The 25814-nt window shown below is 37.2% G+C and overlaps 1 protein-coding gene across 1 annotated transcript; it reads left to right on the top strand.

Annotated features, from left to right (window-relative positions):
* The first annotated feature begins 140 nt into the window (after window positions 1-140).
* Window positions 141-24833, top strand: LOC110025166 (DDB1- and CUL4-associated factor homolog 1). The gene is made up of 14 exons (XM_020725474.1): window positions 141-665; window positions 16303-16378; window positions 16507-16623; window positions 16737-16915; window positions 17020-17905; window positions 17984-18081; window positions 18540-18963; window positions 19081-19683; window positions 19767-19946; window positions 20070-20606; window positions 20818-20928; window positions 21040-21158; window positions 21243-22839; window positions 23922-24833. Exons 1-14 carry the CDS (start codon window positions 424-426, stop codon window positions 24621-24623), a joined length of 5871 nt encoding a protein of 1956 aa, XP_020581133.1. The 5' UTR covers window positions 141-423; the 3' UTR covers window positions 24624-24833.
* Window positions 24834-25814: the final 981 nt, after the last annotated feature.

The raw sequence follows: 25814 nt of genomic DNA on the forward strand, positions 1-25814 counted from the left end.
AAATTAATTAAAATCAAATTAAACAAAATAACTTGTCCTACATAACTATAAATATTTATATTTAAAGTCATTTGTATTATATAATAATTACTTTGAACTCGTGGTAATTGCCTTACTTTTCAATTTGGGTATAGGCTACTTTTTGTATCCGATTAGATGTGCGTGCACATTGCTTCAGTCGCAGCATGGCCCCAAGGCAAAAGCGGAAGCGAAAACCTCAGCGTCTTTCTTGCACCTTGCGACTAATCCCCTATTTATAAATCAGAGGCGTCACACGCCTCTCACTATTCTACCATGTCGTTCCTCTTTTTAGTTCCGTTCCTCAATACTCATCCCCCCCTACTTGTACATCAATTTGGCCGAGCGAAGAAATCCATCCGGGGAATCTAAACCCTAGCGGTTCTCTCTCGATCCTTGCTAACGATGGAGCCAACTCCGGAATCGGGTGCGATGACTGATGTTGTGCCTGGAGACGTGGCCGAGTCGGCCGGAGCGGGGGAAGCTCCAGCGGACGAATCAAATGAGGCGCGGTCAGAGTGTTCGGAGGACGAGGTGCTGCTGTCGCGGACCCAAAGGCTGATTTCGAAGATCATGGCAGCCGAGGTGAACCCTAATCCTAGGCACCTCCATGCACTGGCCTCCATTCTTGAGACTCAGGAGTCCAGGTACATGCATATAACTAGTCGCTGCATACATTTCTTTCTTCACTTCTACCTTTTACTTCGCATTTTTGCAAGCTATTGGGAATGATGAGCTGTAGTGATTGATGTTAGCTGGCCCTGGGCTCATAGGAACTTACGTAGAAGGCGGTGCTCTTTACAATTACTGCTGCGGCTCTTCGATATTGAACTGTTTCATTTATGCCTTTGCCTTAATATGCTTAGCTTTCTTTGAGAAATTTTTTATCTTCTTACCCTGCTGAGTAGCATAATTTCTGTTAGTAAAATCCAAGTATGTATTTCATATTGTGGAAAGAAGTTTTGAAAACTTGGCAAGAATAAAGCCCTTGGTGTAAAGTAGCTGACCATGATTTAAGCTTTTTCTGCCTGAGGGGTGCAGCAGAAGAATAAATTACTAATAACCAAGCCATGACTGAAGGAGCTTATAAGTGGCTGTTTGGTATTGTAATTTTAGGCAGGATTTTAGCGAGGTTTATTGTTGTTGAATTCGAATTTGTCCCGTGAATCATACCCAAGATATAGAGCGTAGAACATGTCAGAGAAAAAGGGAGAGAGGGAGTGCATCGTAGATTTATAATTGACTGATTAACACTTTACTGTAGAAATGATCCTCTATTTATAGACAAGAGAGTAAAGTGTATAATAATATGTTTGCTCCTGCTTTTATAGGTGCATTACGAGGTATTTTAGGTATAAAAGATCAATGATCCTATGCTTCATATATCCCATCACTCAGCTGACTCAGATCGATAGTCCTTGGATCGACAAGACTCGTTTAGCCGATTCTGCTGAGTTGGGGCAGTCGGTCGGTTGTGGTTGTCTTTCAGTCGTTTGGACTTAGCTTGATCGACTTGAATCAACTAGTCCACTGCTTTGGTCTGGCTGTCGACTGTCGACCCCTAGATGAGAGCTTCTTTCGTCAAGATGAGGTTAGGCTATCAACGAGTGGGTGGATCGCCATAATCTGACAGTTAGCTTATCTCTTGACAGGAGATCCATCTGGAGTGTTCATGGAGTGTGTAGTGATTGAACTTTTAATACCCTTGAAGAGTTGTGGGGATTCTTGTGACGCGGCTCACGTTGTTGGTATGAGAGTAGGGTTGATGTCATCTTTTGGTTCGATGGATCTTAATCTTTAATTCGTTGCGCCTTTTTGCGGCTGACTTTGGACTTTGCTCCAAGGGAGTTGTATTTGGTCAATAAGGCCTTTTAATTTTTTATTGATGTGATATTTGATCTTTCTTCTGTGGGTCATACTTAACCGCACTTTTGTTTCTTAGTCAGTTGATTTTCCTCGAGATTCGTGCGGACGTATTTCTCATGCATATTTAGTTTGCTGATTCTTATGATTCTTAAAAACAGTGTTGCGATAAGAACAAAAGAATTTAATGTAAAAAGTAGATTCATTACTTTGTAATTAGTACTTGAATAATTGAACTTCCTAAATTTTGCTGATTCTTATGATTCTTAAAAACAGCGTTGCGAGTAGACAAAGAAGCTGAGAGAAGGGAGCCGGAAGATGCGAGGCGAGTGATGCACGATTTGTTGTGTGTTGCTTTTGTAAATATTTTTTCAACATTACAAAACACTAATAATAAATATGCAATTCGATCCCAATAAAAATAACTTTAGTAAAAATAATTTTATCTTTTAAAATCTTTAAATTGTCAAACCCGTAATAATAATGCAAGTATACGTATCGCTCAAATCTAATAGAGTCCTAAGTATCGATCCCATAGAGAGTTGGAAAATTCTTATGGCTGTAATGTAAAACATAAAATTCAAACTACAAAACTTAAATATGAAATTTAAATATAAGGTAATTGAGTGTATGTTAAACAAAATGCTTTTAAAAGAACTAAGTTAACAAAAATATTTTCAAATTTTAAAAGAAAACTTATAAAAATTAAAAAAAATTTCTGTGACGAAGAGTTCAAATTTAAGAAAACATCATTCCTCTTTACAATGAGTATATGGATTGTGAAGAGATTAAAATCATTTAAAAAAATATGTATAAAATTGTATTGTGCCAAATATGAGCAATCATATTCTTTACCCTCTGTCAAGCGTATAAAAAACATTGATTAATCCAGAGTTTGGTCCCTAATTCCGTAGTTAGGTTGGGAGGATACCAGTTCTCACTCCATAACTCCCATTTCTTTCTCTCATGAGGGCTAACAATCTCGCAGTAGTTCCCAATCAACTGAACCAAATTGAGGATTTTAATCTGTTACCTTAAAATCTCTAATTCTGCGTCCGACAAATTATATTTTTCTATTTATTTGCACTCAACCCCATGAATTACATTCTCACCCATGGAATTAAATGTCACTCACCATATTGTAGAATCATATTTCCTTCTGATCATATTTATCTCAACACATTTTAGCATTTCAATTGACCAGATCGAAAAGTAAATGAAATTCCGAGTCGAATCATCACAAATTATTGACATTTAATGCCGTATAAAATAAAATCAATTTTTCCTCTCCTGAGGGCTAACAATCTCGCATTAGTTCTCAATCAACTGAACCAAATTAAGGATTTAAGGATTTTAATCTGTGAACCAAATTAAGGATTTTAATCTGTTATCTTAAAATATCTAATTTTGCGTCCGACAAATTATATTTCTCTATTTATTTGCTCTCAACCTCATGAATTACATTCACGCATGAAATTGAATGTGACTCACCTTGTTGTAGAATCATATTTCTTTCTGATCATATATATCTCAACACATTTTAATATTTCAATTGGCCAGATCGAAAAGTAAATGAAGATTCGTGTTCGAATCATCACAAATTATTGACATTTAATGCTGTATAAAACAAAATCAATTCTTCAGAAAATCATATCTCAGAGTAGGGAGATGTATAAAGAAAACTCATAATTCATGAGAAGGAAACAACAAAACACGAATTTCATGTATAAAACAAATTTACAAAATTAAAAAATAAATAACACAACTTATCTCACACTTCTTCTCAAGCAAATCCCTAAAAGTTCTCTTTAAGCACTTTTCCTCTTTACAAACACTCTCAATTCTCTCTTATAAATGTAATGAAAAAAAAATCTCCCACTTTCTCTCTTCTCTTACAATCTTTAGAAGAAAATTTCCAAGTTCCTCACTCTTCTCTCTCACGCCACCACCAAAACTCTCTCTCTCATCTCTCTTACAACATAGACTCCCTTTGTTTTTAATTAGGGGCTGCGTTCTCTCAAAAAGAATTCAAAATTCTCTCCCAAATTCTCTCTAAAAATCACACATTTTTGAAGAGTCTTCTAGATGCATTGAATCACTTTATGAGGCGTTTGAAACATTTGAAACCTTCAAAATACACTCAAAATTTATCCTGAACCGCCTTAATCCATCAAATATTGTCTCTGGCGCCTGAGGCGCCAAGTTACTTAAGTACGCGCTGTTTTGTGTTTTTGCACTTCAGGCACCACTTTTCTCTATAATGGCGCCTTTGGCGCTAGTTCTGGCGCTTCAGACGTCAGTTCTCTGTAAGTTGGTGCCTCTGGCGCTGTTCTGGAGCCTCAGGTGCTACAATCATAAAGTTCACTATTTAGACTCTAAAATTCTTCGTTTTTGTTACGTTTGCTTAAAATGCCTAAAATTGATATACCTGCAACAAAAAAATGAAAATATCTTTCTTTAAAGTGCAATATTACAAAAAATAAGCATATAAATGTTACTTGTCCTCAAGTGACTCTTTTACTGATAAAAATATAATTTAGGTTAGAGATTAACTTATAAACTTTTATACTTTAGTTTACTAAATAAAATAGTACAATTTAAGAAAAACTTTTAATAACTTAGATTAAAACTATAAGTATAAGAATACTTAGTAATCAATTCTAAGATTTCTGAATCTTCATTCATTTCAAGAACTATAATTTGTTATATCAAGGATACTTAAAATATCCATATGAAAAAGAATTTCATGAAAAATTTACTATTAATGGTGCAAATACTCAAATACAAGTTTAGAAAATGTAATAAAGCCTTTTCTTTAAGTTGATTAAAGTGAAACCAATTTTTAATTAGACATCTTCTCAAACTTCTTCACATTTATTTTAGGATCTTTTCAATCATTTTATTTCTTTTCTTTTTCAATTGATGATTACTATATCTGGATAATCTTTAATAATTTTGAACTTCACTATTATATTTTTAAAGTTAAAATTTTTTACCTTTTGTTACTTTATAAATTTATATTAGTTTTGAAGATTTTTCATAAAGTTTTGTTCTTTTCTTTCATAAAACTCTTAAGATTTTTAATACTTCAAAAATACAATTTGCTTTACTTTAAATAGAAAAACATAGTCTGGTTCTTTCATACCAAATATCTTTAACTTTTAAATTGGCCTTTATTTTTTAAAATTTTTACCTAAATTTACTATAATATTTACAAACATAAATATAACCATTTAAAGTTAAATCATAACATCCAAGGTCATGTTAAATTAATTTTAAAAATATTGTCAATTAAGGACAAATTAAGTTTAGTTTATTATTATTTTTTTAATTATTTCTTTCCCTCAAACTTAAATTTTTAAGTAATTAAAAATGTTCAGTATAAAAATTTTGTAGGTGAAAGAAAAACAGTATTAATGAATACTCTTCATCAAATGATTTTGATATTAATGATACACCAGCAGTAGTGTCAATTATCGATCTAAGAGATCCAACCAATCAACTATAAAAAAGTTTGAATTATTAACCAATCTGATAACGCATGGTATAGACACTTTCTAAGGAGATTTTTAAATCTCTTTCAAGCTTCATAAATTGATTCCCTTTCAAACTGACAAAAATATGTAATATCATTTCTAAGCTTAACAGTTTTTGATAGTGGGAAATATTTTGATAAAAAATTTTATGATAAGTCTCCCTAAATTCTGATAGATCGAAGTGCTAATGAGTTTAATCACATCTTAAATTTATCCTTAATGAAAAAAGAAAAATCTAAGTCTGACGGCATCATTCGACACTCCATCATATTTAAATGTAGCACACAATTCTAGAAAACTAGCAAGATGTAAGTTAAGATCTTCAGATCGTGTCAGATCTTCAAAGATCTTCAGATCGTGTCCCCCCAAATTGATTATTTTGTACAATTTGGATGATAGTATATTTAAGCTCAAATGAATTGACAGCTAGTAGGGTTTTGTATATTCAAATGAATTTCATCTGCTGTAAGATTATCATAATGTTTTAAAGGTCTCTAATGATCATTTTCATTTCTAGAATTATTTAAATTGCAAGTTATTTTTCTAAAATTATCTATTTCTTTTTGTTGTTTTCGAATTTTTCTAATTGCTTTTTCTAAGTCCCAATCGTAAGGTACTAAATTTTTAGATCTTAACCTACGTATAAAAAACACAATAAGCAATTAAAATAAACAAACACTAAAATTTGAAAATTTGCAAATTAAACTACAATAAGTTTTTTTACAATAATATTTTAAAAAAATGTCTTAAATTATAAAGTAATTTACCGTCACTCCCTGACAACGATGCCAAAAATTTGATACACGGTTTTTTGTGTGTTGTTTTTGTAAATATTTTTTAATATTACAAAACAGGCACGACAACACTAATAATAAATATGCAATTCAATTCCAATAAAAATAACTTCAGTAAAAATAATTTTATCTTTTAAAATCTTTAAACTGCCAAACCCGTAATAATAACACAAGTATACATATAACTCAAATAATAAAAAAGCTTTAATGGAGTCCTAATTATCGATCCCACAGGGAGTTGGACATTCTTATGAATATAATGTAAAACACAAAATTCAAACTACAAAACTTAAGTACGAAATTTAAATCTAAGGTAATTGAGTGTATGCTAAATCAAATGTAGTTAAGAAAACTAATTAACTTAAACTATTTGCTAAAATTAAAAAAATACTTATAAAAATTGAACAAAATTTCTTTGACGAAGAGTTCAAATTTAAGAAAACTTCTTTTCCCTTTACAATAGGTATATGGATTGTGAAGAGATTTAAATCATTTAAAATTATATATAAAAAATTGTGTTGTGCCACATAGAAACAATCTTATTCTTTATCCTCTATCAAGTTTATAAAGAATATTGACTAATCCAGAGTTTGATACCTAATTTCGTGTTTAGGTTGAGAGGATACAGACTCTCACTATAGAGTTCCCACTTTTCCCTCACTTGAGGGCTAACAATCTCGCATTAGTTTCCAATCAACTGGACCAAATTGGAGATTTTAATTTGTCACCTTAAAATCTCCAATTCTGCATCCAACAAAGTATATTTTTCTATTTATTTGCACTCAATCCCATCAATTACATTCTCACCCATGAAATTGAATGTGACTCTCAATATGTTATAGAAATCATAGTCATTTCAGATCATGTGTTTCTCAACACATTTTAACATTTCAATTGGCCAGATCAAAAAATAAATGAAGATCAGAGTTCGAATCATCACAAATTATTGATATTAAAACAGTATAAAATAAAATCAATTCTTCAGAAAACTATATCTCAGAGTTGGGAGATTGATAAAGAAGACAACTCAAAATTCATGAGAAAGAAACAACCAAACACGGATTTCATATATAAAAACAAGTTTACAAAACAAAGAAATAAAAAACACAATTTAACTCACACTCATTCCCAAACAAATCCTTACAAGTTTTCTTTAAGCACTTTCCCTCTTTACAAGCACTCTCAATTTTTTTTAGAAATTAAATGAAGAAGAAATCTCTCACTTTCTCTCTCCTCTTACAACTCTTAGAAAAAAATCTCCAAGTCCCCCACTCCTCTCTCTCACTCCACCAAAATTCTCTTTCGCCTCTCTTACAACCCTAGACTCTCTCTATTTTTAATTATGGGTTGCCTTTTCTCAAAAAGAATTCAAAATTTACTCCCAAATTCTCTCCAAAAGTCACACATTTTAAATCCCAAAAGACATGTCCATTCATTTAAGAAACATATCCCTTCATTAAAGATCCTTCGAAAGTGTCTACATGCATTGAATCACTCCATGGGGCGTTTGAAACATTTGAAGCCTTGCAAGATCTAGGGATTGCGGTTCTAGAATTAGAATTTGAGAGAGGCTGCGAGCACCCTGCTGATGCCTGGTGAGAGTTTTCTTTTATTTCGGTGGTTTGAGTTGGATTGAGCATTGGGTATGTGGAGATGATATGTTGTGATTAGGTGTTTCTTTTATGTACTAAAGTTTGTTGTTTGATGTAGCCGACGTAGTCTTGAGTGTTGATTCACCACTGCTAGGTTTCAGCTGAGTTCTTGCTTCTTGCGCGATTGAGTGAACCTCAACCTAGGCACAGAGTAGGGGAGAAGCGGTCGACCGCTCGAACAGCCCCCAATAAGGTCACAAAAAGGGGAAGTGGCAGCCCACAACTGGATGTAGAGATGAAGGAACTCCGAGGTGAACCAGCAGTCCTAAGGCAGAAGCACTTAACGTAGCCTAGTGGCTCTTCGGGTGGAGCTGACCGACGCTTGAGCGACATGCTCGGTTTTGCAAGTCCAAGCTCAAGTCGATAGTATAAATAGGTTTAGTTTTGAGGGTCGTGTGTTGTGCTAGAAACTGTTTCGGCGGGATTTCTTCTTAGTTGAAGCGGCTGAAGACCTGCTTGTAAAATACTTTTTATCTGAATAAAAAAATCATTTTGTTAGTTTTTGAAAAGATTTTATTTTTGCATTTACTTTTTCCTCAATTTTTATCTTTATGTTTTCTTCTATTTTTGTATTGATGTGACTTGGGTTTTTGAAATTGAGGTGTGGCTCCTCGGTGGCGTTTGAATTTCCTCTGGCGCAATATATATATATAAAAGGATTGAGGGTTAGATTCTTCGACGCATTCGGTCTCTTTTCTTCCCTCTTTTCAGTCGGTTCTTCTTTTGCTCTTCTTGCTTTCACTCGAATGGTCGACAAGTATTCACCCAAAGGCTTCGGGACCCTCCTCACAACCGAGCGGTTCACCCTGCCTTCAATCGACCTTGCTTCACTTGAGGAGGCTTGTGTCTTGGATGATGAAACTCACTTTAATGTCGTTGGGCCTGACGACTGAGCGACTGATGAGTATGTCCTAGACTTGATTTTTGACAAGGATCAGTTTTAATGGGGTTTTCGGTTGCCTTTCTGCACGGAGCGTTGGTCGATTTTGAATCATTATGGGGACATACTTGCACGGATCAAACCTAATTTGATCACAGTGATTATGACATGATTTACTGCAAGTGCGAGAGATTCCATGGTGGCAAGAACTGTTCTCATACATGTTCTCGTTTCATGTGGAGCCTAACGATTATGTGGTCTTCTAATCGACCACGAAGTTCCACTTGATCAGGCTTGAGAATAAGATCAAAGGTTGCAAACATTGCTTTGTCCTCTTTCGACCAAGGATTGGGGAGTTCAGAGCCATTCGACTGGTGGGGTTTATAAGAAGAAGAAATTCGTGCCTCATAGGATTCGGGGCCTTCGACAATCGAAGGAAAGCAACTGTCAGTCGTCCAATACACCACCAGAGTGGTGCTAAGTAAGGTTTTGAACATGAGCAGATTTGGAGCCATCACTACGGAACTTTGGGCGCCATTAGATGTTGCTGAGGTAAAGCAACAGATGAACTAATTCTCGTAGCCTACTAGAAGAAGCCGCACAAGAAGGTGGGCCGACCGAAAGTTGCCGAGAAAGTAAGGAGGAGAAGGCGGCCGCCCGCCATGACGCCGAGATCCCATGTTCAGACTATATTCACTATATTTCTGAAACTATCGTATTAATTCAAAGTTTCTCCATTGGCGAGCTCATTTTGATTGAGCAATAACCTGCCTTGATAAGTTTAGGTTCTTCAAGGGCTTGTGAAGAAAGGGCGATTTGAGTTACCTAAGGACTGGCATTGAAGAGTCCTCAGACAAACAACCGAATCACAAATCGGGGACCCCACGATAGGTGACCAACGCCAACTTCATTAACCACACCGAAAGAGGGGAGGTCTCTTGGCCCTACCCTAAGGTTTTTGCAGAGGCTGCATCCGGAATCTGTAACAGCCGTAACTGCTGTGGAGGCATTTGAAGGGGAAGAGGCTTGGGTGGAACTCGAAGTGGAGGCTTAGGGTCTGTTTGGGGCAGCTGCAGCTTATCCAACATATCCAGATAATCAGATTATCCTGATAAGCTGGTGAAGATAAGTTGTCTGTCTGTTTGATTTGTGAGTTTGAAAAATAGCTGATTCTGGACAAATGACCATTCTGCTTCTGTTTTTGTTAAGCTGTTTAGCTGTTTGGTTTGTGCATTTTGTAAACAATTTATTTGCAGATTTTTTTAATTAAATTAACAATCTGGCATGCAAAATTTGTAATGTGTCTACAAAGCTGCAATATCTATCACTTAGATATTTTATAATCAATTAAACCCCTTCAGGCTCATTCGACACAAACATAACATCAAAAAATTTACTCATTTTCCAATTAGAGACATAAAAATACAAAAAAGTTGAGTTGTGTGTATGTAAAACTTCCAAAAATAAATTCTAGAGACACAAACATAATATCTTGTGGGAGTTTAAAACAATCAATTCGTCTGAATTTATATATCTCACAACAATTGAAGTGAAAGTTCTCCAAAAAATTTCCATCACATATGGAATCTCATTGTTCAAAAACTTGCACCAGCCATTTATTCAATCTTCTCCACGTCTATCTTACACCGTGTTCCTAACCTTGAATCAACATTTTCTTCATCTCCGTGATGGAGATTGGTTCGCCATTAGTGGATTCAAAGGTGAGCGTTTCAATGGAGAGGATTCTGGAGGAGAACGATCCGTCTCCGTAGCAGTATTCGCAGGAACATAATGGGGCTTGCACCAAGATTGAAAAGTTTGCATTTTTGGGAGGTGTTGGGGGGGGGGGGGGGGGGGGGGGGGGGGGGATTGGAAGGAGGAAGAGAGAAAAGGGTTAAAAAGATGAACTTTGCGGGTTAGGCAGTCGAAATAGGGGAGGCAACGGAGCCGCGTGAGGTCGCTGCCGGTGTCCATGTCGGCGAGGACTTGGATCGGGGGAGTTCCGATGGAGAATCACATGAGGTGGGCGGCGTTGTGGGGGGTGATTGATGATTGGGGAGAGGATGGTGGAAGGGGAGGAGAGGGTTTGGCTGCGTGATAGCGCATGAGAAGCCTTGGATAAGAGATGACGGAGGTGGGGAATGGCGGAGAGGTTGGTGGCGGATTGGAGGAGAGAATCCTTACATTCTTCGATGGTTTTTGGTCGGAGCGGAGCGGAGGAATGAGAAGGATGGGAGTTTTGGTGGTCTCTGCAGGAAGCCATCCCTTCGCCTTTCCAGCGAAGCTCGATCGTGAGCTTAGAGAGGAAGGGCTTGCGAGAGCTTCGGCGGTTTTTGCAGGCAGCGATCCCTTCGGTGGTCTCTGCCGGCAGCGATCCCTTCGGTGGTCTCTGCCCGGGGGGGGCGCCTCGGTGGTCGCGTGCGGGCTGCCGGCAGCGAGAGCTTCGCGTTCGGGGACGAGGACAACCTCTCCAAAATTTTTCGCGAACGCAGACCGCATGCCTTTAATGTAAGATAAAAACTTCATTTTCATATAAGTTCTTCAAACGTACTATCCAAACGGTGAGAAAACGCCGCTGCAGCTTATCGCCGCAGCCGATAAGCTACCCCAAACACACCCTTAGCCCGCAGCTTTCGATGAGGCCCGCCGTAGAAAGGCAAGCCCCAATGGGTGAATCCTATGGAAAAAAGCGGCTAAAGGTCGTTGTCATAAAAGACACTTCTTTTAGATCGACATGCAGAGAGATTGGTACCCTAGCGACCCACGCACCGACAAATACATCTCAACAATTGTGGACGTTCTTTGGTTCGAAAGTTTTGATACGAACTTGGAAGATTGCGACTCTCAAGACCTCTCTATCATGCTGTCGATCGGTATCAACTGCTTAGTCTTGCAGTCACACACAATTTGACTTCCCGTCACCTCCATGCTAGGTAGGCGAACTATAAGGCTGAGAAGAAGGCCAAGATTGTCAAGGCCCAAGCAAAGGCGATTGCGGAGTGGGCCACCGTAGCAGAAGCTTGAGTGATTGAAGTTGAGGAGTTAGAGAATGCATTTGAGTGGCTTTTAGAAATTCAAAACGAGAACAAAGCTTTATCAGAGAAGGTAGACATGATGAGACTGCAGAGGAGTTTGTCGATAATAATGCCAAACACCATCCTCTCGGCATGAAGCTGGTGATTGACCAATTCATGCTGGTTGGAATGTTCGACCCAAAGTACTTCAACTTGGACGAATTCATCATGCTTTTCTTCGCCCCTTCAACACCAACCAGGAGTGGCGAGCCCGAGGATGAGCAGGTGGCGGGTGATAACTCATCTAATATGTGATCCAACCATTCTGATTTCTTTTATGCTCTTAGGAGATTTTGGTTTTTTTTTGCCGCAGAAAAAGATTGTATATGTTTGGTTTTTTTTATATATGCGCCGCATACTCAGATCATTTAGTTAGACATCTTTTTGTCAGTTGTAAGTCCCCTCTGATCTGCGATTCAATTCATAATACTCGAATTGTTAGGTGCGTCGGGATGATCGGTGCTCGTATAATAGCCTCAAGCCATTCTTTTTTTTTTAAAAAAAGAGCTCTTACTCTTTCCATACATAATTGTGTTATCAGCTCTATATTTTTATTACACTCATCTTAATATATTAATAAAAGGAGATGTACAGATAGGTTAGGTGAAAGGCCCCAAAATTGACACTCTAGTCACCCGATATACAACACACAAGTAAGAAATACATGTATACCGAAAAAAAGATTAAAATGTAGACATAGAAAATTGTACGCTAAAAGTCTGTCAACAATAGCAGATTCAGTTAGCTTGAGAATGATCCAATTTAGCCTTGCTTCTGCATCTGGTTCTGGGACGGGAGCCAACTAACTATTTGATAAGTTTGCTGCCATTACCCGAAACAACCAATGTATCATCCATCAAGTTTGATAGTAGGCCTCCATTCTTCTTCTTCCTGGATGTATAAACCTGTCATTCCTCATCCGAAGATTGACTTATTTTATAGTGGATTGGTCCAAAGATTGTCGGACATATGTAGGCTACTGCACATCATGAGCCTCATATGCCTGACTAACAGTAACAACCTACTCTATCTGATGAGGCGGCAGAAACACAGTATAAATATTGCCACCCGTACATCAATGATAGGTTCTAGGGCAGGTGAACTATGAAATATCTCCCTTGCTCCCACGAAAAGAGGTTCCATAGGAGGCAGTGAACCTACATCAAGAGCATTGTATGGAGGGTGAATGGTTGACATAGTTCTCTCGAGGATAATGATATCTTCAGGAGTATTCTTCTGATGATCAATAATGTCAATTACTTGGGGCAGATCAGGAGGAGGGGGAATCACGACCTCTGACCGAACACTTTGCTTCTTTAGCCTTAGATGGGGGTGTAGATGGTGACTTTGAGAAATGGAGTGACCGAACATACGATAATTCGAACAATACAAATGGAAAAATTCAATCACAAACCTTTGCCAATATCCATGGTGTTGCGTGCTAAACCAAATTTCCTCAGAAGCGATTGAAGTGATGTTCCTTGCAACAAGTACCCTGGCTTCAGAGGGACAGGAAATATTAAAAGTAGGAATGTCTGTTTTGAGTTGTTTATCATAGGCTGAGGCAATCATGTACAATACTTCTTGAGTAAAATAATGAAATTTCATGTCAGGGAGGCGAATCCAGACTGAAATGATTGGTGGTTCTTTCTGTGGGTCAAAATCCACTGACCATTTTAAAATCTTTATTGCTCTGTTATCAACCTATTTTGGGATGATCATAAAGGAGTTTCCTGAACAAATTCAAACGATAGGAGGAAACAAACTGACTATATTCTTTTTCCGTTAAAAAGAAAACTGTTCCTACCAGATTTCTTGATGTCCTCTGCTAACGCAAATGAGTGAGGGAAGGAGCATGATTTAGGAGTACCTGAGGCCCCGACACCTGCAAGGGCAGCAGCAACATACGTTATGTTCGAAGCCATCATTAATAGAAGGAGGCACGACGTTAGGAACAGTGAAGTTGCAATGAAAGAAAGAGCAAAAGCCGAAAGAGGATCAACAGAAACTCCTTGAAAGTCGAGCAGAGGAAGACGAAGTCGGAAGAAGGACAGCGTGCGAGAAACAGCTACACCCGCCTCATAACAGTGATGTGTCGAAGGAGGAAGGACGACATGCGAGAAACAACTGCACCCGTCTCGTAACAGTGACATACATACACGCATACATGCATGCATGCATACATACATACATGCATGCATACATACGTACAGACATACATACCTACGTACGTACAGACATACATACAACATACACACATACATACATACATACAAATACACACACACACACACATACCAATACACACACACACACACACACACACACACACATACATACATACATACATACATACATGTATGTATCTGTGTGTGTGTAGATACATGTATATATATGTATGTGTGTGCGTGTGTTACTAATTTTGACAGGGTGATATAAGTACATATCAATTGTTCTGGCAAGGTGTTTACTAATTTTGAAAGCTCGATTTAAGTCTATAACAATTGCTTTGGCAAAATGTAAGCTCTAAAAAATACTCATTATGGAGCAATAATTTGCATTAGTGGTTTTGTATTATCATTTGTCTTACATCAAGGATCATTATTAAGTTCATAACTATTTGTTTTATGGAGGCATCTTGCTGTATGCTTTTGTATGCTATTTTTGATAATATTTGTCTTCATGATCAAAATTGTTTCTAAAGTTATAATAAGAATATTATATTGAAATGTACAAACACTTGGCTTGCAATATTGAATTTTTTATAATTATTCAAAGTTGTTAGAAGATTGTGATATTTAGGCAGGATAACGTTAGTTATAATTGCTATATAAGTCCTTGAAAGGATGTCATATAGATGAAGATTTAACTTTTAGAATGAGTTTTATCCAATTAAAATGAAGGATTGCTTGGTTATTATGTAATAGAAATCCTAAGAAGATTGAAGGAAAATTTCAAAATAAACATCCATACCACCCTCGATGTTTTGTAGGTTTGATTGCTAGGATATTTTGTTATAGAAATCATAAAAAATTAAACTAAAATTTTAAAATAAACTTTCATACAACCCTCTATGTTTTGTAGATTTGAGCTTTGGGCATTAAAAATAAATTAGTATATTCAAGTTTAATGTGATAGAAATGAGAATAGTGAATTGATTGTGTGATAAAATTAAGAATGAGAGGGGCAATATCATTTAAGTGCATAGATTGTTGGGGTGGTCTCTTTGAAGATTAGATTGTGCAATATTGTCCCAGGTGATTTATGCATCATAAAAATAAAGGGGGTAAAAGTTGTATAAAAAGGCAGGGGGATAGAACCATTGTAAAAGACATAGGAAGGACTAGGATTACGCTGATGTTAACTTTGCAGGAAATTGTAAAAATAGGACATGTACATTAGATTTTGTACAATGCATTCTATAACAATCACAATGATTCATAAAGAGGATCCTTTTGACATGGCTAATGATTCTGCTGCATCTTTGGTTTGATTGGTTTTTTTTTATGCAAATAAGTTTTTGAGCAAAAGTCATCATTATTGGAAGTATTAATTTGCACACTTTGACACTATGACAAATATCGAGAAGTTTATATTTTGTGGTTGAGAGTTTCTGAGGGTTTAGATTTGGTTGACGCAGATTCGGATAAGGAAGTATTTGCTCAGTTAATTGTCATTTTTTGAAACTGATTGAGAACATTTCAAAGTTATGATTCTCAGAGAAACTGACATGGAAATGAAGGCAACCTTTTGATTCATCTACTTTCCCAGCAATTAGAGGGCAACATGTGGAAACTCTATTGTCCCTGGGAGGCTACTTCACCCATCTTTCCTGTAGTCCATGTGACAAGCGATTCTGATGCCAGGGAACAAAGAGTCCTCCTTTTAAAATTTTAAGTTAATCATCATATGCACTTGACCTAGTGTTGGATATGAGTTCCCCTACTCTTCTCTGCTGTTTTTAAAATTTTTTGTGTGCGCTTTTTATTCAGTCACTCATAGGGCATCAAATTCTGCTCACTTTCATAAATTTTGTTGTAATTTAATCATTTAAGCCTTCTACTCTTATTTTCTTTTGTTTTATTCAATTCTTTCTTCTATCTACACATTAGGAGGCTTTTCATGATTTTTCTTCACCTATTAAAATGCAATCAGAGCCATTTATTTTTGGAAAAATGATGTACGGTCTCTTAGAATTAATGGCGTCGTTGGCTAGCACATTGCTTTAAAATATGAAATATTTATCATAATGACATGTACACATTGATTTCGATCATTGAAGTATTTGTATAGAAGTAGTGGCAGCTCTGTTCTTAATATAATTTTCTTTTAATTTATAATTTCAGTGAATGTTGGTTTAATGAACTGCAAACTGAACTACTGTGCCTTTACTTTTTTCTTTATTGCTTAGTTCAATGTTTATTGAGATGTTCTATATGCAATATTAAATATTTTAACTTTTTTGCTTTATATATTTGCTGATAGATGCTTGAAAGAATCTGGGTCTTCTAATAATGCACGGTCTTCTTATGCTATTGGAAGGTTGATCAACTTAGTAAGGGTATGTGTTACCTCTGTATTTACATGATCTCTTGAAATTGAGCTCAATGTATGAGTTTTTTATTTTTGCAGTTTATAATTACCATCTTCTTGGAATTAGACTTATCCCTCTTATCTTTTTTGTATCAGGAAAATGATGAATTTTATGAGTTAATATCATCCAGGTTTCTATCAGAAAGTAGATATAACATAAGCATACGTGCAGCTGCATGTAGGGTTCTTCTGAGCTGTCCATCAGCTGGAATAGTAAGTTGTTTGGTTTCGTTTTCAACCTTTTCTTATAGTTTTTTGTCGATACTGTCCTGCATCTTTAAATGTAACATGTAATAACAATTGGTCTTTTTGAATATTTTCTCTAGTATCCCGATGTTTTTGATGATACTGTTCTCGATAATTTCAAATGCTGGATAGTGGAGGACACTCTAGAGGGTTCTGCTGATGTATGCAATTGGAAGCGTGAGTTGGGAAGGAATAAACCAACTGATTTGGAAATGCTTAAAACTTATGCCACTGGACTTCTTGCTATATCACTAGCAGGGTATATTGTTTGTTTTTTTCTTTACCTTCTCTTTTCCTTTTTTTCCTTTCTGCCTTTTTCCTCCAACTCTTGTAACTTAGTGAGTTTGGTGATGGTGTGAACAGTGGTGCCCAGGTGGTTGAAAATATATTGACATCAGGTTTGTCAGCCAAGCTTATGCGTTACCTGCGGTTGCGAATTCTGGGAGAGGCCAGTTCTAGCCAAAAGGATTCTGTTTCTCAATCAGAGGTTAAGCATACTTCTGTTTCTACTTCTGCAAAATTTAGAGAAGAATATAGAGGTAGGTTTCGACCGGTTTTGGATGGACTAAAGATTGTAGATGAATGTTTATCAAGTGATCACAATGCTGAGAGGGATCGAGAGAAAAGTTCTACCATGCGACAGACACATGAAGAAGAAGGTTGGCAAAATTGTGTTGAGTTGCTGAAAAATGAACTTGCTTCCTCAATAGATGATGATTACGGGGAAGGCGATATTGCTGCAGATGACATGGACATTCTTGATGGAAAATTGAAGTTTAGTGAGAGGCAGATTGCTAGATCAGCACATGAAGATGCTGATGAAAGTGTGAGAGATGATTTAACACGTCGTAGGACTAATCGGCTTTGGCCAAGGTCAAAAGGGATGGGAAGGATACATGAAGGTACCATGGAAAATGAAAAGATTTTGTTGTCTCCATCTTCTGGACTACGATTAGGTGACATTGCTAGAAATTCCAGGGATAAGAACCTATATAAAACTGATGACATCCAAAGGGTTTGTGAACTTAAAAAGAACTCTATCAGAATTGGTGTAGATCCTTCTAGTATTGAAGAAGATAATGATGATAGATTTACTGAATGCCTTGTTGGTTCAAGAGATATATCAGAACTTATAAAAAAGGCAACCAGAGCTGCTGAAGCTGAAGCCAGAGCAGCTAATGCCCCATCAGAAGCTATTAAAGCAGCAGGTGATGCAGCAGCTGAACTTGTGAGATCTACTGCTTTAGAGGTAGGACTGGTTCCTTGAACTTTCTTTTATTCCATGCCTGTTTACTAGCCATTGATACTTTTTTCTCTACGTGGTTAGGTATGGAAAAGCACTAGTGAGGAGAATGCTGCTTTTCTAGCTGCTTCTAAAGCTGTATCTACTGTGATAGATGCTGCTTTGGCTACCAAATTCTCAAGGTTCTCTAAAATCTGCCTTTTCTCTTTCTTTCTTTCTTTTTTTCTCTTTTGATTTTCCTCTATCAATAGTTCTCCAAGTTTTAATGTAGACTAACCTCTTAGAATGTCAATGTATTTGATCTATATACCTCAATAATTGATTGATTATAATTTATTATGTTCTTTTAGAACCGTTCAAATTTATGCTATTGAAAATATTTTAAACATGTGTGTTCCATCTTGATGTAGTTCAGTACTCATCATTTCAAATTGTTTAAGGTAATTAAGGCTTATATAAATAAATTTTGTCATACTTTGATATATGAGCTTTAACTTTAAAGAGCTTATAATATGAAATTGGAGATTTTTTAGTCCTATGAGAGAAAAGCAAGTTCTTTTGTTATTTAGCTTGTTAAGATCAGGCTAAAAATGATGATGATAATGATGTTATTCATGTTGGACCTTTGGAGTTTTGACAGGAGTTCACTTGAATATTTTGATGGTTTGGTGGAGTCGAAGGTTGTAAAATCTGAACTGCAAGAGGAGCTTGAAGAATTTTTTCTTGTAGATGGTAAATCTCTGGCACAATTACGAGAGAAGTACTCGATTCTGTGCCTACAAATTTTGGGTGAATATGTGGAGGCTTTAGGACCTGTTTTGCATGAAAAAGGGGTTGATGTCTGTCTTGCATTGCTGCAACGCTTTTCCGGTGATGGCGAGGCAGCAGACAATTTGACATTGCTGCCTGAGGTTCTTAAGCTTATATGTGCCTTAGCTGCTCATAAAAAATTTGCTTCTTTGTTTGTTGATCGAGGTGGCATGCAGAAGCTTTTGGCAGTTCGTAGAGCTTCTGATACATTTGTTGGTCTTTCATCTTGCTTGTTCACAATTGGTTCTCTTCAGGTAATGGCTTTGTACTTGTTTTGAAGTTATAATTGTCGTATTTCTGAATATCTTCCATGTTCTGCATACATTGGAGATCCTTAATGTTTCTGCATTAATATTTTATGTTCTGTACAGGGAGTCATGGAACGTGTGTGCGCGCTAACCTCTGATAATGTGCATCAAATGGTTGAGTTGGCACTAAAGCTTCTTGAATGCTCTGAAGAACTTGCTAGGCAAAATGCTGCCATTTTCCTTGCTAGTGCATTTGTTTTCAGATCAACGTTAGAGTCTTTTGATGCACAAGATGGTATGCAAAAAATGCTTAATCTTCTACAGTGTGCTGCTTCAATTAGATCTGGGGGAAACTCTGGGGTGTTAGGTATGCCTGGTGTGAGTTTGCAAAATGATCGATCATCTGCTGAAGTTTTGTCATCGCAAGAGAAGGCAATTGCTTATCGCACTTGTGTTGCACTACGACAGTATTTCAGAGCCCATCTTCTTTTGCTTGTGGATTCTCTTCGGCCAAATAAAGGTAGTAGGAATGTGGCACGGGGTACTTCCACTAGTGCAAGAGCTTCTTACAAGCCGCTTGACATTAGCAATGAGGCGATGGATCTGATATTCAGACAAATACAGCGAGACAGGAAGCTTGGATCAGCATTTGTTAGAGCTCGGTGGCCGGCAATAGACAAGTTTTTGTCTTCCAATGGCCATATAATTATGCTGGAGCTTTGCCAGGTTGGTGCAACTTTGCTGGTTTATAATATCAGCAAATTTTATGTTTTAATTTATCAACTGCTGTAAACTTTGTGTGTTTGCAGGCCCCAACTGTTGAACGTTATCTTCACGAGTTAGCTCAATATGCACTTGGTATTCTTCATATTGCTACATTGGTACCCTACGGCCGTAAGTTGACTGTGAATGCTACTCTCAGTAATGATCGGTTGGGAATGGCTGTTATTCTAGATGCAGCAAATGGTTCTGGATATGTGGATCCTGAGGTATGGAAAAGCACTTGTCACAATTTATGCTTGCATCAATCGAAAATTTTGTTAAAGTTGATCGTTAGTGTTCACTGAAATGAAGTACTGCTGTTTTAGCATTTACTTTGGTTTGCGTGACAGGTAATCATTCCAGCATTAAATTTGTTGGTTAATCTCGTATGTCCTCCTCCTTCTATAAGCAACAAACCCTCCTTGCCCACACCAAATCAGCTGTCTGCTTACACTAACATGGTGAATGGTTTTGCTTTAGAGAATAGAGAGAGACATTTGGACCGCAGTATTTCCGAACGAAATGTTTCATTTCCTGTGCCCAATGAATCATGGGAATCAAACCTGTTAGAAAGAGGTGCTTGGACAACGTCATGCAGTTCACAGACAACTGTGCCTACAGTGACCTCTGGAGTTGTCGGAGACCGCAAGATATGCTTAGGACCTGGGGCTGGCTGTGCTGGTCTAGCAGCCCAATTGGAACAAGGATATCGGCAGGCAAGGGAGGCTGTGCGAGCAAATAATGGAATAAAGGTTCTTCTTCATCTACTTCATCCCCGAATGATTACTCCACCACAGGCTCTTGACAGTATCAGGGCTCTTGCATGTCGTGTCCTACTTGGCTTAGCCAGAGACGAAACAATTGCTCACATACTAACAAAGTTACAGGTAGTTTCAGCAGTCTAATTCTATTATTAGGGTTTCTATAGAATGCAAGACATGTGATATGACTTATAATAGTAGGTTTGAGGACCTTTTATTATTTTTCTGTTGTTGAATAGCTACTGTCAACCTGATATTCATGTTCCAGGATGGTTTCCTTCTATGGAATAATGATGATTCATGTTTTAGTTGTTAATATAACTGCCTAATATTGCAGGTAGGGAAGAAATTATCTGAGTTGATTCGTGATTTGGGCAGCCAGGCTTCTGGTAATGAGCCAAACAAATGGCAGGCTGAGCTTGCTCAGGTGGCGATTGAATTAATTGCAGTAAGTAGACTCAGTGCTCGTCCATCTGCTTTGTGATACAAATATTCTTGTTTCGTATATTTATTTATTTATTTATATTTTTGCGATGATGAAATTATTATTCTTTTACAGATTGTTACAAACTCTGGGCGTGCAAGTACTTTAGCGGCTACTGATGCTGCTGCTCCCACATTGAGGCGCATTGAAAGAGCTGCAATTGCTGCTGCCACCCCTATTACTTATCACTCCAGGTATCCAAATTTCACCGACAGACAAGATTATTATTTTAGTCATCAACTTACCTGTTCTTTGGTGACTGAATTTATTAATTGCAGGGAACTTCTACTCCTTATACATGAACATCTCCTACTCTCTGGTTTGACAGCTACTGCTGCTGCTTTAAAGAAGGAGGCTGATTTGACACCATTGCCATATTTGTCAGGACCACCTCTCCTTCATCAAACTTCTGTCCAAGAAATATCTACTGTTCAGGCCCATTGGCCATCTGGACGTACACCGTGTGGATTTCTTTTAGATTTTAATAAATTTTCATTTCGGGATGAGGATAACCAAAAGTTTGACCTTGCCATGGGGTTTTCACGGAAGAAGTCTCTAGCTTTTGCTTCGAATCTGTTGCTCGGAAAGAGTCAACTTTTATTGAGCTCATCTTCTACAAATGGTGTATCTAGTGTATCTGCTTCAGGGAATCCATCTGCATCTTACAATGAGGGGGAGATTTCACTGCCTGGAACCATTTCTAATTCAGATTTAGATCATGCTATAAAATCACCAATCATGTTAACAATGAAAAGAAAGTTAATTGAACTTAAGGATCCAATCTCTGCCACACCCTCAGCAAAACGCCTCGCGATTTCTGATGTTTCATCTCCGTCTTCATTCTTTCAGAGTCCTAATAGTGTGCATAGAAGTTGTCTCATAGTTGATGGAATTAATCAATCGCCTATTCGTAATTTTACTCCAAAGTGCTCGTTTGGCCGAATAACTTCGAGCCACATCCCAGTAGATAATTCCGATGAGAGTCATCACCAGAGTGCACTTCAGACCGGGATTCCAGTTGAACAGTTGTCGGGAAATATGGAACGGATGACTCTTGATTCTTTGGTTGTGCAATACTTAAAACATCAACATCGGCAGTGCCCTGCTCCAATTACAACTCTACCGCCACTTTCTCTTCTTCAACCTCATGTGTGTCCAGAGCCAAGTCGCAGCCTCAATGCGCCAGCTAATATGGCAGCACGGGCTTGTGCTCGTGAGGTTGGCAAGCAGTATCGTGGTATCCATGCTGGTCGTCGAGATCGTCAGTTTGTGTATAGTAGGTTTAGGCTATCTCGAACTTGCCGAGATAATGTGTCCCTTTTAACTTGCATTAATTTCTTGGGTAATTCTGATCGAATTGTCACTGGAAGTCACTCAGGTGAACTAAAAATTTTTGATACTAACAGTGGCAATGTATTGGAGAATTATGGTAGCCATCAGACACCTGTTCCAATGATTCAGTCGGCCGTTTTAGGTGATACCCAGCTTATACTTTCATCAGGTACCTTTGATGTTAAGCTGTGGGATGCCTCTTCATTCTCAAATGGGCCCTTCCATTCATTTGATGGATGCAAGGCAGCTCATTTTAGCCACTCAAGCACCACATTTGCAGCCCTTTCAACTGATGCATCAAGCCGTGAGATTCTTTTATATGATATTGAAACCTGTAATTTAGAGCTAAGGATTCCTGATAGTTTGAGCAACCCTTCTGGCACTCTTCGAGGTACAACAGTGTCTCTTATACATTTTAGCCCGCTAGATACTATGTTACTATGGAATGGAGTCTTGTGGGATAGGCGGAGTGGGGCTCCTCTGCATCGATTCGATCAATTTACTGACTATGGTGGAGGTGGTTTTCATCCATCAGGAAATGAGGTTTATTTTGCATCTTTGACCTACTTTCTCAAGTGTGCGAGCTAAGGAGCCTTTCTTTGTTTGTCCTTGCTTATGAATGCAATCTAACATATCTATGCATGTGCTTGGGTACAAACTTTGTTGATGCACATGTATCCAAGTAGATTTTGTTTATTGCATTCATGTTTAATTAAAGAAAATTACATGAGAATGCTTAGCAATGGCATATTTAAACACTTGCTTTGAATCAGTGCAGTCATTAATTTTTTTTTTATTGTACTAGGTGACAGAATTTGTTTGGCATAGTTGTATTGCTTCTTTCCACATTTGATTGATGTTCTGAGTTCTTGATGCTCAATGTCATTGCATCAGCATCTCCCAACTTATATTTTCTGGGAATTACTACTTAGTGCCTTTGCATGTATCTAACTATATATAGATACAAAGATACATACATACTACATTCATAGTCACACAAAAAGAAAGAGTTAAACACCTAACATTTTGAAATGATAGGAGTTTTTATTCTCTCACACCTTATGCCACTCATTCGCACTTTTGGTAGGGTTTAGATTCAAAATAGTTCATCCTCCCTTTTTTTTTAATTCCCAAAGTCTTATTTAGATACTTGAATTTACTTCAAATCTTTTTAACCATCCAAATGAGTGGTGCAAGATGCATGATTGTGTGTGCGTGTCCACATGCGGAAACCTGTAGGCAAAGATTGGGAAGACATCAGCTGCTAGGGTGTGTTCCCATGCATGATGGAGGAACACAACACAACCAGGCCCTGTCGTGCTGCTCATGATAGATGAACAAAACTACATCAGGCTTGATCAAGCTGCACAGGTGGATTTGGGGAGGTGAGGGGAAGGAAGTGTTTCTTAAATTTTTGTGGAAACAAAGTATGGAGATGATCACCACTTTCCCCAAGATCCATCACTGGTTCCTGCTAGACTCAACTGTTTACTTTAATGATCCTATAGCTGCTTCTTTGTTGAGTGCTGTCTTGTTTATCTTGAAGTTAAGACATATTTGTTTCACAGTAGTTATTTTGTCTACTTATGCTCTCTAATTTCATTGAATGATTAAATCCATGTCAGGTCATTCTAAACTCAGAGGTTTGGGATATACGGAAGTTCAAGCTATTGAGAAGCGTGCCTTCGCTAGACCAGACTGTAATCAAGTTCAATTCTGGCGGGGATGTAATTTACGCTATTCTCCGGCGTAATCTTGAAGATATAACCTCTGCTGTGAACACTCGCCGTGTTAGGCATCCACTTTTCCCTGCATTTCGTACTATAGATGCTTTAAATTATTCTGATATCGCTACAGTTCCTGTGGACCGTTGTGTCCTGGACTTTGCTGCTGATTCAGCTGACACTTATGTTGGTGTGGTCGCCATGGATGACAATGAGGAAATGTTTTCCTCTGCTAAACTTTATGAGATAGGAAGGCGTAGACCTACTGATGATGATTCAGATCCGGATGATGGGGGTGAGACTGAGGAAGAGGATGATGAGGATGATTCTGAAGCTGATGTGGACTCTATATTGGATACAGAATCAGATGGCGAAAGAGAGAGTGATTCTGATGATGTCAATAACAATGAAGATGACGAGGATATTGACAGTGGTGATGAGCCAGATGGTGATTTCAACCTTGATGATGTGGAGTTTGACGGGGGCCAAGGAATAGTAGGGATTATGGCTGAGAGTGATGAAGGTGCAAATGAAGATAGCGGTCTTGAGTCTTACAGCAGCGACGAGGAAGGGGGTTTTACAGCCAACGGTTTTGGGTTCTGACTTCAGCCGTTATCAGGGTGCCTCCTGTAATTATCTGTTTTATTTTTTTTTTATCCTCTTTTTATCCTACGCCAGCTATCCGATTTAGAAGCATGGTGAACGAGCACATCAAGGAACTTTGTGAAATATTGGAGGCTTAGCATTGTGAATGTGATGGAAGGCTATTTGGCTGACCGTCCAACTGCCAAAGGGAAGAAATAAGTTTTCATTATGCCATGTTGTTTATATATATATATACTCTCAGTATATATATATATATATATATATATATATATTTACATGTCTTTTGTGAGTTGACCCTTTGGTGTTCTCCATAGTGATGCGCATATTTCAAACATCGTATGATTGTTCTCGACTCCTTTCTCAACTTCAGTACGTCTTTTGAAATTTTATGTGCTAGTTTAAGTGCACTTACACTTACGAATAAATTTATAAAATTTAAATAGGAAAGAGAAATGATATTCATCGGCATGGTTTATTATCATGTGAAATTTCAATGAAAATATTTTAAATAAGAATTAGTGAAATCTCTTTAATGAAATTTAAAAATATTTATAACACTTTTCTAAAAATATTTATGAATTTATGATTGAAATAAATAATTAATTAATGATGAAATATTAATAATCAAATAATTTTCTATAATTATAATAAAAATGCTTATTAATAAACTAGAATTTTATTTTATAACATAATGATATGAAGTATAATGTGGAGAAACAAAAATTTTGAACATAAATAATATGCCTCGATTAACAGTATTAACACATTGCGATCTGTGCACATAAATTTTTTCTTAAGTTTTAATTGTTTGAGTTTTGGTGGAATAAATGAAAGTTATCATAAATTTTCTTTTTATTTGAATGTATTAGACATTTATAAAAAAAATAAAAAAAATAGAATACATTTACAACAACAACAACAATAACAACAACAAAGCCTTAATCCCACTATGTGCGGTCGGCTACAGGAATCCTTTTTCTCCATTGCGTCGTATTTAGTGTCATATTTTCATTTAGTTCTAGTAAATTAAGATCATTTTTCATACAATAAGCCCAAGTCTTCCTAGGTCTACCTCTGCATTTCTTAACACAAGTCGAATCTAAAACATCTACTCTCCTAATCGGAACATCAGATGGTCGACGTTTAATGTGACCAAACCATCTAAGACGACTTTCTCTAATTTTGTCC

This window comes from Phalaenopsis equestris, unplaced genomic scaffold (assembly GCF_001263595.1).
Source record: "Phalaenopsis equestris unplaced genomic scaffold, ASM126359v1 Scaffold000292, whole genome shotgun sequence".
Classification (NCBI taxonomy): domain Eukaryota; kingdom Viridiplantae; phylum Streptophyta; class Magnoliopsida; order Asparagales; family Orchidaceae; genus Phalaenopsis; species Phalaenopsis equestris.

Excerpts from the sequence above, each read along its gene's own strand:
- LOC110025166 (XM_020725474.1), top strand. The coding sequence starts at position 424 with ATGGAGCCAACTCCGGAATCGGGTGCGATGACTGATGTTGTGCCTGGA. Across the intron at positions 18,082-18,539 it reads TTGGCTACCAAATTCTCAAG|GAGTTCACTTGAATATTTTG; the intron begins GTTCTCTAAAAT and ends GAGTTTTGACAG. Across the intron at positions 21,159-21,242 it reads CCTATTACTTATCACTCCAG|GGAACTTCTACTCCTTATAC; the intron begins GTATCCAAATTT and ends TATTAATTGCAG.